Raw genomic sequence first — 12,376 nt, forward strand, 5'->3', positions numbered from 1 at the left:
CCTGTGGGGCCTGGAGTTGCATGAGGCAGGGGCGGGCAAGAGCCAGACTTCCTGCTCTCCACAGTGGAGAGCTTGGACTCCAGGGGAGGGACCCCAGCCCCAGCTGAAGCAGATAGTAGGGCCTCCTAGAATCCACTTTATTATGGCATCTGGCAGGTCTGGTGGACACAGCTCAGACCGGGTCCCTTTCCAGATGGATTCTGAGGGAGGAAGAGCCCGAAGCCCCAGGGCCAGCAGCCCCTCACTCACGCCATGCTGCTGCTCAGCTGCATGGCAAAGTCCTGCACGTGCTCCTTCAGAGTCTGGCGGGCATCGGCCTGCGCCCGCTTCTCCCGTGCCCGTTCCTGCTGCAGCTTGCTTAGCCGGAGCCGCAGGCGCTGCTCTCGCCGCTTGCAGGCCTGCAGCTGGCGCTGGGCCTTGTCCAGAGCATCAAGTGCGGCCTCAGCCCGCCGCTTCCAGAGAAGGGCGCTGCCCACCTGGTAGCTGTGCTCATTCTGGATGTAGGCACCCGCTGGGGGTGGGAGGCGTAACATATAGGCTGAGGGTGACACGGGGCGTGGCTCAAGGGGGGACGGCTGTCTCTCTGGCTCCCGCTCCGGTGAGGGCTGGGCGCTGCAGCCTGCTTCATCTGCCTGGGCACCCAGGGGCCCCAGGAGGTCTGAGAAGGGGCTGCTGAGGCCAGCCTCCAACCTCCCAGTGGGGGAGGCAGGCAAAGCAGCAGGGGCTGATGCCTCTTCCACAGGAAAGCAGGTGACATCAGCAGGTGGAGGTGGAGAAAATGGAGTCGTGGGCCCCCGGCTGTCAGAGCATCTGAGAGGAGAGAGAGAGAGGGAGAGAGAGACTAATGGGGTGGGCCAAGGCCTTGCCAGACCCCAAGTCACCAGCCCACCAGAGTCCATGCTGCTGGTGCTGAACCCTCTTCAGCAAGACTGCTGACACCTTAAACACAGCCCAATCTTTCAGACTTGATGTGGGAGCAGGGCACCCTCCACCCACAGCACACATACCGCTTCCTGCATCGCCGGAGCCGGCTGACGTCGGGTGGGCCAGGTGGGTAACTGTGTCCCTTGGTCTTGGTCGTCCGGCGTAGCTTGGAGAAAGACTCAAATATCGTGGGAACCGCCCCCTCCTTCAGCCTGTGATACCCACTGTAGGGGAAAGCAGCCTGGATGAGATGGACAACACATACTGCCACCCGGGGCCACCTGCGGGACACAGAACTACCACGCCTCCAGCACCCCGAATCAGGCTTTCCCATGCTAGCGCTGTGGGAGGTGGATAGACATGTTGCAAGCACGTAGCTAAAGGAATGCCAAGGTAGACAGTTACACCAATCTCTTCCCTGCAGGACTCCTCACAGTTAAGAACTAAGCTGACCAGCCAAAAAGAATGATTTCGTTATGGACTTGCTGGCAGGACTTGGGCTGCAAGGAACGGCCTCTGAGAAAGCTCGTGTTTTTCTGCCTGTGGCACAGTCATCCCGAGGGGATGGGTCTGGCGGTCCCTGAGATAGGAGGCTGGGGAGAGGCAGCCACGCTGTCCCCCAGCCAGTGACTCAGGAGCCTCCTCTCCTGGCCCTGCAGCCGCCCCCAGCGGCCAGCTCCTCAAACCCTGCCCCGCCATGGCCGCCGAGGAGCTCACCTGATGCCCACCAGCTCAAAGCAGTTCTCCTCAAAGTGTTTGGAGCAGAAGTAGATGTACTCGGAAGCCGGGTCCCACAGGCCCTGGCCGCTAGGGTCCAGCCGCTGGCAGTTGGCCAGCCACAAGCCTCGCCTCGGGTTGTCCTTCTTGGGAAGTCTGCAGAGCCACAAACCAGTGAGCACCAGGGTGCCCGCGCTCCGGGCAGCAAGGGCTGGCCGGGCACCCACCGCCACCTGCCAGGCCCAGGCCAGGAAACAGGCCTCAAGGAGAGCAACTTCCTGGGTATCATCCGGCAGGTAAGGGCCGGAGGGCAGAGGCCCCAGGCCGGCGGGCCGCCCGCGCCACCTTCCTGTCTAGAGCCGGTCCTACCGGAACCGCCCCCGTCACCCCTTCCCACCTACAAATACAAGCCTCGCGCCAAACTGAGGAAGGCGCGTGCGCAATCGTGGCTCCGCAAAGAGGGTAAAACGGGCGCATACGCACGCGCGCTGACCTGTGGAAAGAGATGCCGCGGTTGCGCGTCTCGCGCGTGTCCCGTGTGCAGCAGCCGGCGGCGGAGCAGTGACGCGGCATCTGGGAAAGAGGCGGGAGCTTGGTCGTGGGCGGCTGTCCAGGCCCACAGGGGCTTCGCGCCCCCAGCCACCGCTCCGCGCCACGCGGCCCAGGCCTGCCGGATCTCCCCCGGCCCGATCTTGCCCGAGCCCCGTCCCAGCCCGTTCTCCTGACTCCCGTCAGCGGCACTCACGGTCTCGCCATTGCTGCGCCGCCGAAGTCTCGCGAGGAGTGGCGCGCGGGGGAAGTTGGTACCATAGAGACTCGGAAGAGCGCGGCGCGCGGCCGAGGGGCGGGGCTGGCCCCGGAAGCGGCCCGCACTTCAGCTCGCCGCCGGGGGTGCGCCGTCCCGCACGCGGTCCCTCTTTGTGTTTTGGTAACACCTCGGCACCCAAGGATTCGCCCGGGACCCACGCTGGCCGGACTGCAAGAAAGGAGCTCCAGCGAGAAGAAAAGGGGGCCAAGATGCGAATCAAAAGGACCCGACAGAGTCCAGGACCCACAGCTACTCCGGGAGAGGTGCCGGCAATGGGGTAGGCGGGCGGTGGCCACTCCCCACACTCCGGAAAAATGGGCAGAAGGCCAGATTGTAATTCCTTCCGGCAGGAAGCCGCTCCATTAGTGCCTAGGGGCACCTGGGTGGCCCAACCAGTCGAGCATCCTGCTCTTGGTCTCAGCTCAGGTCATGACCTCAGGGTCCTTAGATGGACCCCCTGGGCCAATGCATTTGGCTTGGGAGTCTCCCTCAGCCTTCCTCTGCCCCTCCTGTTTGTACTTGGGTCTAAAATGAAAATGAATAAACCTTTTAAAAAAACAAACAACGGCATGTAGGTGGCTCAGTTAAGCCATCTGCCTTCAACTCAGGTCATGACCTTGGGGTCCAAGAGTCTGGCAGGAGTTGGGACTCCTTTGCTCCTCCCCCCTGGTCATACTCCCTTGCCCTCTTAAAAATGAATGAATGAATGAATGAATGAATGCAAAGCCCCCCAAAACAAAGCCCTTGCTAGAAACAGAGCCTCACTAAATAAGTTTGCACTGGGGCAGGGCACACAAGATTGAGTCAGAGTGGCCATTCCACAATTTGGAAAAACAAACCAGGTTACAATTCCATTCTCCAAAGGAGCATCAAGAACTAGTGAAAGATTTAAGAACCAAAGCATTTTTCCTAATACCCTCAGCCATGACTTTTGAAGCCTTCTTCTAGGATTAATGTGGTAACTAAACATACAGACATGCTTAATTTTTTTTCTGAAAGGAAACCTGTTTTTTCCTCCCTGGAAATCCACTTGGAAAAGACAGGGATCTGGATCAGAATTATGTCAAAATGCAGGACAAGGTACACGATGCTTCAAACAGAAACTTTAATAGGTAAACCTATCTCGTAATGTTATAGTGGGGGCGATACAAAGAGATGGTTGCCAGCTCCGCTCTGGTCAGTATTCTTCCCCTTCTTCAGCCTCTGCTTCCACAGAATCCACGCCCACCTCTTCATAATCTTTCTCCAGGGCTGCCAGGTCCTCCCGGGCCTCAGAGAACTCCCCTTCCTCCATGCCTTCCCCCACGTACCAGTGCACAAAGGCTCGCTTTGCATACATGAGGTCAAACTTATGGTCCAGGCGGGCCCAGGCCTCGGCGATGGCGGTAGTGTTGCTCAGCATGCACACGGCCCGCTGCACCTTGGCCAGGTCACCCCCGGGGACGACAGTGGGGGGCTGGTAGTTGATGCCCACCTGCCAGAGAAAAGGAAGAAAGCAGTCTGTGAAGCTTCAGTCAAACCCAGAAATGGTGGGTGCTTTCATGCAAACAGGAGACTGGCAGGTGCCTTCTTTGTGCCAGGCAAAGTGTCAGGCAAGCAGGGTGCTGGTTTCTAGACAAGGACAACAGGGAAAAAGGGGCCAGCCAGCCTGGCTCGGTTCCAAGCTGCCTGAAGGGCTGTGTCCCAGCCTCTGAGCCATGTGACGTGCTCAGGTAACAGGATGGTTTCTTCTAAAAAGGAATAATACTTTGTATGCCTTAGATGGCATTTTCTCCATAGGATTCTACAGACGAGGATTCACTGCTGTAGCTGAAACCTCTTCTGCTTGAGTCACAACACTATGGTTTTATTATGAGGGGAGATCATCCTCCCACCCCGGTCTCCCATTAAGAGAGCTAGCCTGTGAATCCAGGACAACAGGATTGCTGTCAGAGGTCTGAGGACTGCTGCTACCACTGCAACAGGAGGCGGCCTAGGTGTGCTAATAGGAGAAAGGGGGTGATAATCCAGGGCTGGGACCAAAGGAGAGGCATTCCAAATTTCTAAACCAGGGGACAGAGGTTTGGGTAGCAATACACAGGGTCACTTAGAACGTCAAGGGCAAGACAGTACATATTCTAGGCTGGCAGGGCCACATGGTCTCTGTCACAATTACTTCAGTCTTTGTAGCACAAAGCAGCCACAACAGCACATCAATGAACAGGTGTGGCTGTTGAAATTTTATGATGGAAAGCCTTGACAGGGCTTAGTATTTAAACTATGGACAAAGCTGCAAAGTGACATCAAGTTTCCTATCCTGTATCAAATGGAAGGTGACTACAAACTATGCTGGAGGCAAACTCAGGTCAGAATTGCTAAGCTTACCAAAAGAGAGAGAAATACGGCATCATATTTTTCCCAAAAACACGACAGTTTCTCTCTAAATCAAACATTGCATGCGATATTTAGATTGGGTTAACTTCTATGTGCCAGTGGAATGAAGTGTTTAGCGACAGCAATGTTTGTATTAATGCCCCAATTTAAAATATCCATATAAATTCTCAAAATGCTTCCAAAATTTCTGCATTTCTAAACCCAAACTACATTTTCCACACAAATTAACCACCCAAAAGAGGAAACAAAAATTGTCCTAAAAATTTCCTGTTTGAAGTTAAAAAAAATTCTCATCACACATATATATAGTGTGATAACTAAGGAAGGAAGTTCAAAAGGCCCCACTGAATAAATTATCACTCAGGCTCAGATGACCAGGGGCTGGCTGCCATGGATCAGGGGTATTCTCCACAAAAGGCCTTCTGTACTTGGTCGGCTGCCCCTGACGGGAGAAACCTCACATCATCACCCAGTCCTACCTTAAATCCAGTCGGGCACCAATCCACAAACTGGATGGTGCGCTTGGTCTTGATGGTGGCGATGGCCGCGTTGACATCTTTCGGGACCACGTCCCCCCTGTACAACATGCAGCAGGCCATGTACTTGCCGTGCCGAGGGTCACACTTGACCATCTGGTTGGCCGGCTCGAAGCAGGCATTGGTGATCTCGGCCACGGACAGCTGCTCGTGGTAGGCCTTCTCGGCTGAGATGACCGGGGCGTAGGTGGCCAGGGGGAAGTGGATGCGGGGGTACGGGACCAGGTTGGTCTGGAATTCTGTCAAGTCCACGTTCAGGGCCCCATCGAATCGCAGGGAGGCCGTGATGGAGGACACGATCTGCCCGATCAGACGATTGAGGTTGGTGTACGTGGGCCGCTCGATATCCAGGTTGCGCCGACATATGTCGTAGATGGCCTCGTTGTCCACCATGAAGGCACAGTCGGAATGCTCCAGGGTGGTGTGGGTGGTCAGGATGGAGTTGTAGGGCTCCACCACGGCCGTGGACACCTGGGGAGCCGGGTAGATGGCAAATTCCAGCTTGGACTTCTTGCCGTAGTCCACCGACAGCCGCTCCATGAGCAGAGACGCAAACCCAGAGCCGGTGCCGCCCCCAAAACTGTGGAAGATGAGGAAGCCCTGCAGCCCCGTGCACAGATCCGCCTGAGAGAAATCACAGACCGAGAGTCAGTGCCGCCAGGGTGGGAGCCACACTGCCAGCCTCTGATGAGCCACAGTCACTTCTCTTTCCCTCTGCAGGACACCACGCATTCAAACCGTCCACAGGGCACCCGTGTGATGCTCAGAAGCAAAGAGCAGGGCAGACGTTAAGACGGATGGGTGATGGAGGAGGCACTGAAGCCACACGCGAAGGAAGACGTGGACTCGAGATTCTGGCCTGGGGTTTTGTCCAAGTCATCTCCTGGCCGCCATCCCTGCCCACCCTCCTGTCCAGGGCAACACCCACAAGAAGCTTCCTTAGCGCCCTCTTACCAGTTTCCGGATCCGGTCCAGGACCAGGTCAACGATCTCCTTGCCGATGGTGTAATGGCCTCTGGCGTAATTATTGGCTGCGTCCTCCTTCCCGGTGATCAGCTGCTCTGGGTGGAAGAGCTGCCTGTAGGTCCCCGTGCGCACTTCATCTGCAAAGAGGACACGTGGGCCGTCGGTCTTCAAGGCCTGTTGTTAACTCGCCAAGGGGGATAGATTCGGGGACCCTTTGGATCTACCAAGCACATGCTGTTCCTTGGGGGGCAGCAGCATCAGGGTCTCATAGAAAATGTCTGTGCAACATGCAGACCACAGCTGCAATCTATGGCTCTAGTAGGTCACATCAACTGGAGATACCAAGTCCAATCTGACTGGTCCCCAAAGAAGGGAAACCACTCACACCCTCACCCATGGAATTATTTCTTCAGATCTGGAGCTACATCCAAGAGTCTAACTAAAAAATCCCTTACATCCTGGACAGTCACCACGTCAGCATGACTTTGCCAGGCAGTCCCATTGGGGCACCCTATGTGGCCTGCGCCTCACACTTCAGGGTGACATTGTCTTCTCCTGGGTGGCCGCTGAAGGTGCTCTCTCTTTGTAGCTCTCCCTGAGAACCACCTCAGGCTTCTAATCTGCAGGATCCCAACGAATCTTCTCTAGTTACCTTCTATGTCTAAGATGCACGTCAAGACTCTTGTGCACCTGCATCAGATGTGTGCAGAGTCAGGGCGGGGCCGGTGACTGGGCACCCTGCAGGTGGGGTTTACATAGCCACCCACCTGGCTCTGAGGCGGCCACAAGTGAATCTAGTCCCAGCCCATCTTTGTTCTGTACTTTAGGTTCTCCTAAATCAGGAGCCTCGGTGTCAAGGACACTTTAAGCACTAACCCCGTGGTTTCTCACCTAACACAGCCACGGGCATATACTTGTACGTCTCATCCATTCTGCAAAAGGATTGGAAGGAGCCCAGGGGACATGGATGGGGCTTCAGGGAGTCTCCCCCACTCTCCCAGCAAAGCCACCCAAGTGCCCCAGGACCTACCGACCACGGTGGGTTCCAGGTCCACAAACACTGCTCTGGGCACATGCTTGCCAGCCCCAGTCTCGCTGAAGAACGTGTTGAACGAGTCATCCCCACCACCGATGGTTTTGTCACTTGGCATTTGACCATCAGGCTGAATTCCATGTTCAAGGCAGTACAGTTCCCAGCAGGCATTGCCGATCTGGACACCTGCCTGCCCCACGTGGATAGAGATGCACTCGCGCTGGGGACCAGAACATAAGCATTGAGACTCCCTTGTCTTCAACGCAATGAATACTATGTGGCATGGAAAACATAATACATGTATGTATTTCACTTTCTAAGGCTTTCACAAACCTTTCCCAGAAAGCTTATGTGATCCTTCTGTCCCTATGAATACAGGTGCTCTAAATCACTCTAGCTACTAAGTACTAGACTTAGCCCCTATACAAAGTGTTTCCTACCACTCATGTAACATTAGTAAACTCCACTTTATGGTTAACCGTAAGTTATTCTCTAGAGAATATTAGGTTTAAAAAAATTTTTTAAGGGATTCCTGGGTGGCTCAGTGGTTTAGTGCCTGCCTTCGGCCTGGGGCATGGTCCTGGAGTCCCAGGATCAAGTCCCACTTCGGGCTCTCTGCATGGGGCCTGCTTCTCCCTCTGCCTGTGTCTCTGCTTCTCTCTCTGTGTGTCTCTCATGAATATTACATAAGACCTTAAAAGTTTTTTTTTTAAGATTTTATTTTTTCACAATAGACCCAGAGCGAGGCAGAGACACAGAGGGAGGAGAAGCAGGCTCCATGCAGGGAGCCTGATGTGGGACCTGATTCCAATCACGCTCTGAGCCAAAGGCAGACACTCAACCACTGAGCCACCTGAGAGTATTTGTTTTTGATGGTGTCCTCTCCAAAGGCAAGGCAACACATAATATAGACTCAGGGAAGGAAAAGTGAACTAGGACACAGGTCACCACAGCCCATGGCTGGTGGGCACTGCATGTGTGTCTTCTATATGCCCACCTACATCTAACCTCTATTTTTCCCCATCTAGGTCTGTGCTCAGGGAGGTTGACCCATGTGAACTGTATTTAAAGGGCTCCCTTGCCCCTGGCTTCTCATTCCCTTGGGCAATGGCAGGTATCAGCAGGAGACTGGGAGGTTAGAGGACAGTATGGTCAGGGTGCTCCCTCACTGCCAGACTGCCATGGGTTCCTTGAGTGTGTTTATCAGGCCACAAACTGTCAGCAGTCCGTGCTCTTCATATAGCTTCCTTCTCACCTTCTAGTAACCACTCCTCTTCACCTTCAAAGCTAGGAGTTAATAGCTACCAGACATCACAAATGCTAGTGCACTGTCCTTTGGTGGTTTCCTTAGACCCTGCCCATACTTTTATAGATAGTACCTTTTTTAATATTTACTTATTTATGATAGAGAGAGAGAGAGAGAGAGAGGCACAGAGAGGAGGAAGAAGCAGGCTCCATGCCGGGAGCCCAACGCGGGACTCGATCCCGGGACTCCAGGAACACGCCCTGGGCCCAAGGCAGGCGCTAAACTGCTGAGCCACCCAGGGATCCCCGATAGTACCTTTTTAAAAAATATTTATTTATTCATGAGAGAGAGAGAGAGAGGCAGGCAGAGGCACAGGCAGAGGGAGAAGCAAGATACCTGCAGGGAGCCCGATATGGGACTTGATCCTGGGATCACACTCTGAGCCAAACGCGGATGCTCAACCACAGAGTTACCCAGGCATCCCTAGATAGTACCTTTTTTTGTTTTTTAAAGAAATGTATGTATGTATGTATATATTTATCTATCAGACACACACACACAGAGAGAGAAAGAGAGAGGCAGAGACACAGGCAGAGGGAGAAGCACGCTCCTGCAGGCAGCCCAATGTGGAACTCCATCCGGGTCTCCAGGATCACACCCCCAGCTGAAGGTGGCGCCAAACCGCTGGGCCATCGGGGTTGCCCTAGGTAGTACCTTTTTAATGATTCTCCTCAAAATACCTATTTTGACAGTATCATATCTTTCCTGCCAGGAGCCTAACTGTAGAGTCATTAATCATTTGTTCTATTTTAGACATGTTATCCTTAGAGGAACTCAAATGAAATTCAAGGTGTCCCACCTACTCTAAATCCTAATGTAAAATATACCGAGAACTTGAAGTCCTGTTTTATATTACAAGCACTAAAGTTCAAATTAGGAGCACAGAGATTCACACAATGCTGCAAACCCCCAAGAATCCATCCAGAAGGAACCATTCAGTTCCAGAAAGAACTTCTCCAATGACAAGAGCTCAATCCTTCAGAAAAGGAACCCAGCAACACTCTGGCAAGTCATTTGGAATCCACCCAATCACACCATTTGCAAATCTGTATTATTCATTTTGCCTTACTTAAATCCAAGCAGCCTGTACTTCACAGAGTGCCTGATTCGGTTTTCTACTTATTCAGCCGCACTATGATGACAGTAAGCTCTGTACTCTGAGAAAATGCCTCAATTTCTTTTACAAAATGGGGGCTGATGTGCTATGTGATTTGCAAGGTCATTTTCATCTGATTATCTAACCAATGAGACTAATCAAAAGTAATCAGGAAAATCATTCCTAGCTTTCAACAGAAATTATAAATTTATATAAGTTATAAATTCATTGCCAACCTCACGTGGATCATTAAAATTTTACATTTCCTTTAGTCTGTTTTATCTCCTCTGAAAAAATTATTTGAAACTTCCTGTTTTTTTTTCCAGGCGCCAGCCCAACTGCTCTCTTCGTATTCTTGGCAGATAACCTTATTCCCTACTTATCCAGAAGCTTCAATTTCCAGCCAGCAAATGTGCAGACCTTTCTGCTTTCCTCATTCCTTTACTTTACAATAAAGCTCTGTTTCCTCCTTGGAGGAATCCATCCTCCTTGGATCCATTGTTTCTACTGATTCCCAACCCAGCAACAGTCCTCAAAGTAATCTGGAGTTCCCAGGCCACTAGAGAGCCAAACACCTATTCAGGGTACATGGAAATTAAAGCAGTTTCATAGTAGGACAGCCCGTCTCACCATGTTCACATTTACACTAATGGTACATAATCAGAAGTGGGTAGAACTGCTGGTGCTTGAGCACAAATCAAGGTAGCAGCACCAAACTGTACCGGCACTCAATAGATTCTCCACCTTTATGAACACATGGTAACAAGATAAAAAGGGGAAAAAAGGTCAATTTCATTTAAGAATGTTCATGATGAAGCAAAAATTATTAATTTTCTAAAATCTATACCCGCATGAGGCATAGGTAGCTCTGCCAGTTAATCAGCCAACTCTCGATTTCAACTCTGGTCATGATCTCAGGGTCCTGGGATTCAGCCCTGCATTGGGCTCCATGCTCAGTGGGGAGTCTACTTGAAGATTCTCTCTTCTCCCTCTGGCCCCTGCCCGCAGGCTCTGCCTCTAAAAATAAATAGGCAAATCTTTAAAAATAATAAAATCAGGGCAGCCCCAGTGGCTCAGCAGTTTAGTGCCACCTTTAGCCCAGGGGACCGGGATCCAGTCCCACGTCGGGCTCCCTGCATGGAGCCTGCTTCTCCCTCTGCCTGTGTCTCTGCCTCTCTGTGTCTCTCATGAATAAATAAATAAAATTTCCGCTCTCAAGAACTAAGACAAAATATAAAGTATCCATAAAGTACTTGTGCATCTGCTAAAATACAGCTCTCGAGAAACAGCATTTGTGTGTTTTGGGTTGCCAAGTGAACTAGCTGCTTTTGTCATGGAATGTTATTTTCCTACAAAGAGCTGACAATCTATGGCTATTACGACTTGGATGTTTGTTATTTACGCGTTGCCTTAAAGTGAACAAATATTTTTAAAGTGTCCCACTTTTTAATGTCTAACATGACAAATGCCTATGGATGTAACCCACACAAACAAAAGCTTTCTGGAGTCCTGGATAACTTGTAATACCGTAGGGATGTCCTGGGGCCCAGAAGTCTGAGAAGGACCCTCCCGTGTTCAGGAACCCACCACTGCGGCTGGTCTTCTCCGAGACCGCACCGAGGCCGCCAACCGCCCAGCGGCCAGCCTGGCTGGAGAAGGGCGCAATCTCTGCAGGACCGCCTGCACCTGCCGACCCCCGGGAAGCAGGCCGCCACGGCCCTCGGGCCCACGCGCCCAAGGGCCAAGTGAGAGCACACGGCCCGCTCGCCTCGCAGCCCGGGGCCTCCCGGGCGCACCCCGGCCCTGGCTTCCGTCCCCGCCGTGCCCCAGCCTATCGCCTCACGTGACAGGCGTCGTCCACCCTCCAGCCCGGGCATTCACGCAGCAATCGTGGCGGTGGTCGCGCCACCGCGGACCACGCCCCGGGGCCTCACCATGGTGAGCTCCGCCGCTGCCCAACGCTGCTCCTAGACCTCAACTGCCGCCACAGACGCCACGCGCCCAACTGCCGCCGCCGCCGCCGCCGCCGAGCGCACGCTGCCGCGGATTGGCCCGTCGCTGCCCAGCCGCCCATTGGTCCGCAGCGCCTCGGGGCGGACCGAGGCCTGGAAGGCCACTTCTGATTGGCCGTGGCTTGACTCACGGAGCATGGCGCTTTCTGATTGGATGGGGCTTTGGCGGGAAGGCTGCGCCTAGCCAAAGGCGGAGCATCCTGGTGCGTCTTCGGCCTTTAGGTTGGAGTGGCCACGGTTTCCCCTGCGTGGGACGCGGGACTTTTCCATGCATGCAAGTCCCCAACGTGCGAACGGCTTCGGGTCAAGACTGCACCGCCTTGGGACGCCCGGGTGGCTCATCGGTTGAGTGTCTGCCTTCGGCTCAGGGCGTGACCCCGGGATCCAGGATTGAGGCCCTCATCGGGCTCCTTGCAGGGAGCCTGCTTCTCCCTCTTCCTAAGTCTCTGCCTCTGTGTGTGTGTGTCTCATAAATAAAAAAATAAAATAATTAAAAAAAAAAAAAAAGATTACGCTGCCTTCCTGCTGGGAGCTCCAGGCCCATCCATCTGCCCGTTCCTGATTCAGGTCCTTGCAAACACGACTTGCCTCCAGGAGGCCTGCCC

The 12,376-nt window shown here is 53.4% G+C and overlaps 2 protein-coding genes and 1 long non-coding RNA gene across 4 annotated transcripts; 1 reads left to right on the forward strand and 2 right to left on the reverse strand.

Moving 5' to 3' along the window:
- Positions 1-116: 116 nt before the first annotated feature.
- On the reverse strand, positions 117-2,422 carry THAP7 (THAP domain containing 7). Its single transcript, XM_025982810.2, has 5 exons — positions 2,387-2,422; positions 2,135-2,214; positions 1,642-1,797; positions 1,008-1,148; positions 117-810 (listed from the first exon to the last, which is right to left on the reverse strand). The coding sequence occupies exons 2-5, from the start codon at positions 2,212-2,214 to the stop codon at positions 246-248; spliced, it is 942 nt and encodes a 313-aa protein (XP_025838595.1). The 5' UTR covers positions 2,387-2,422; the 3' UTR covers positions 117-245.
- Positions 2,154-10,244, forward strand: LOC112907572 (uncharacterized). Of its 2 annotated transcripts, XR_003232790.2 has the most exons (3): positions 2,154-2,726; positions 6,079-7,657; positions 10,086-10,244. It is a non-coding gene; the product is annotated as an uncharacterized lncRNA (long non-coding RNA). The 2 variants fall into 2 exon arrangements; XR_011994717.1 differs by lacking the exon at positions 10,086-10,244 and having other exon boundaries at positions 2,167-2,726; positions 6,079-7,838.
- On the reverse strand, positions 3,541-12,229 carry LOC112907570 (tubulin alpha-3 chain). Its single transcript, XM_025982809.2, has 5 exons — positions 11,694-12,229; positions 7,355-7,577; positions 6,313-6,461; positions 5,302-5,982; positions 3,541-3,923 (listed from the first exon to the last, which is right to left on the reverse strand). Exons 1-5 carry the CDS (start codon positions 11,694-11,696, stop codon positions 3,627-3,629), a joined length of 1,353 nt encoding a protein of 450 aa, XP_025838594.2. The 5' UTR covers positions 11,697-12,229; the 3' UTR covers positions 3,541-3,626.
- Positions 12,230-12,376: the final 147 nt, after the last annotated feature.

This window comes from Vulpes vulpes, chromosome 10 (assembly GCF_048418805.1).
Source record: "Vulpes vulpes isolate BD-2025 chromosome 10, VulVul3, whole genome shotgun sequence".
Lineage (NCBI taxonomy): Eukaryota > Metazoa > Chordata > Mammalia > Carnivora > Canidae > Vulpes > Vulpes vulpes.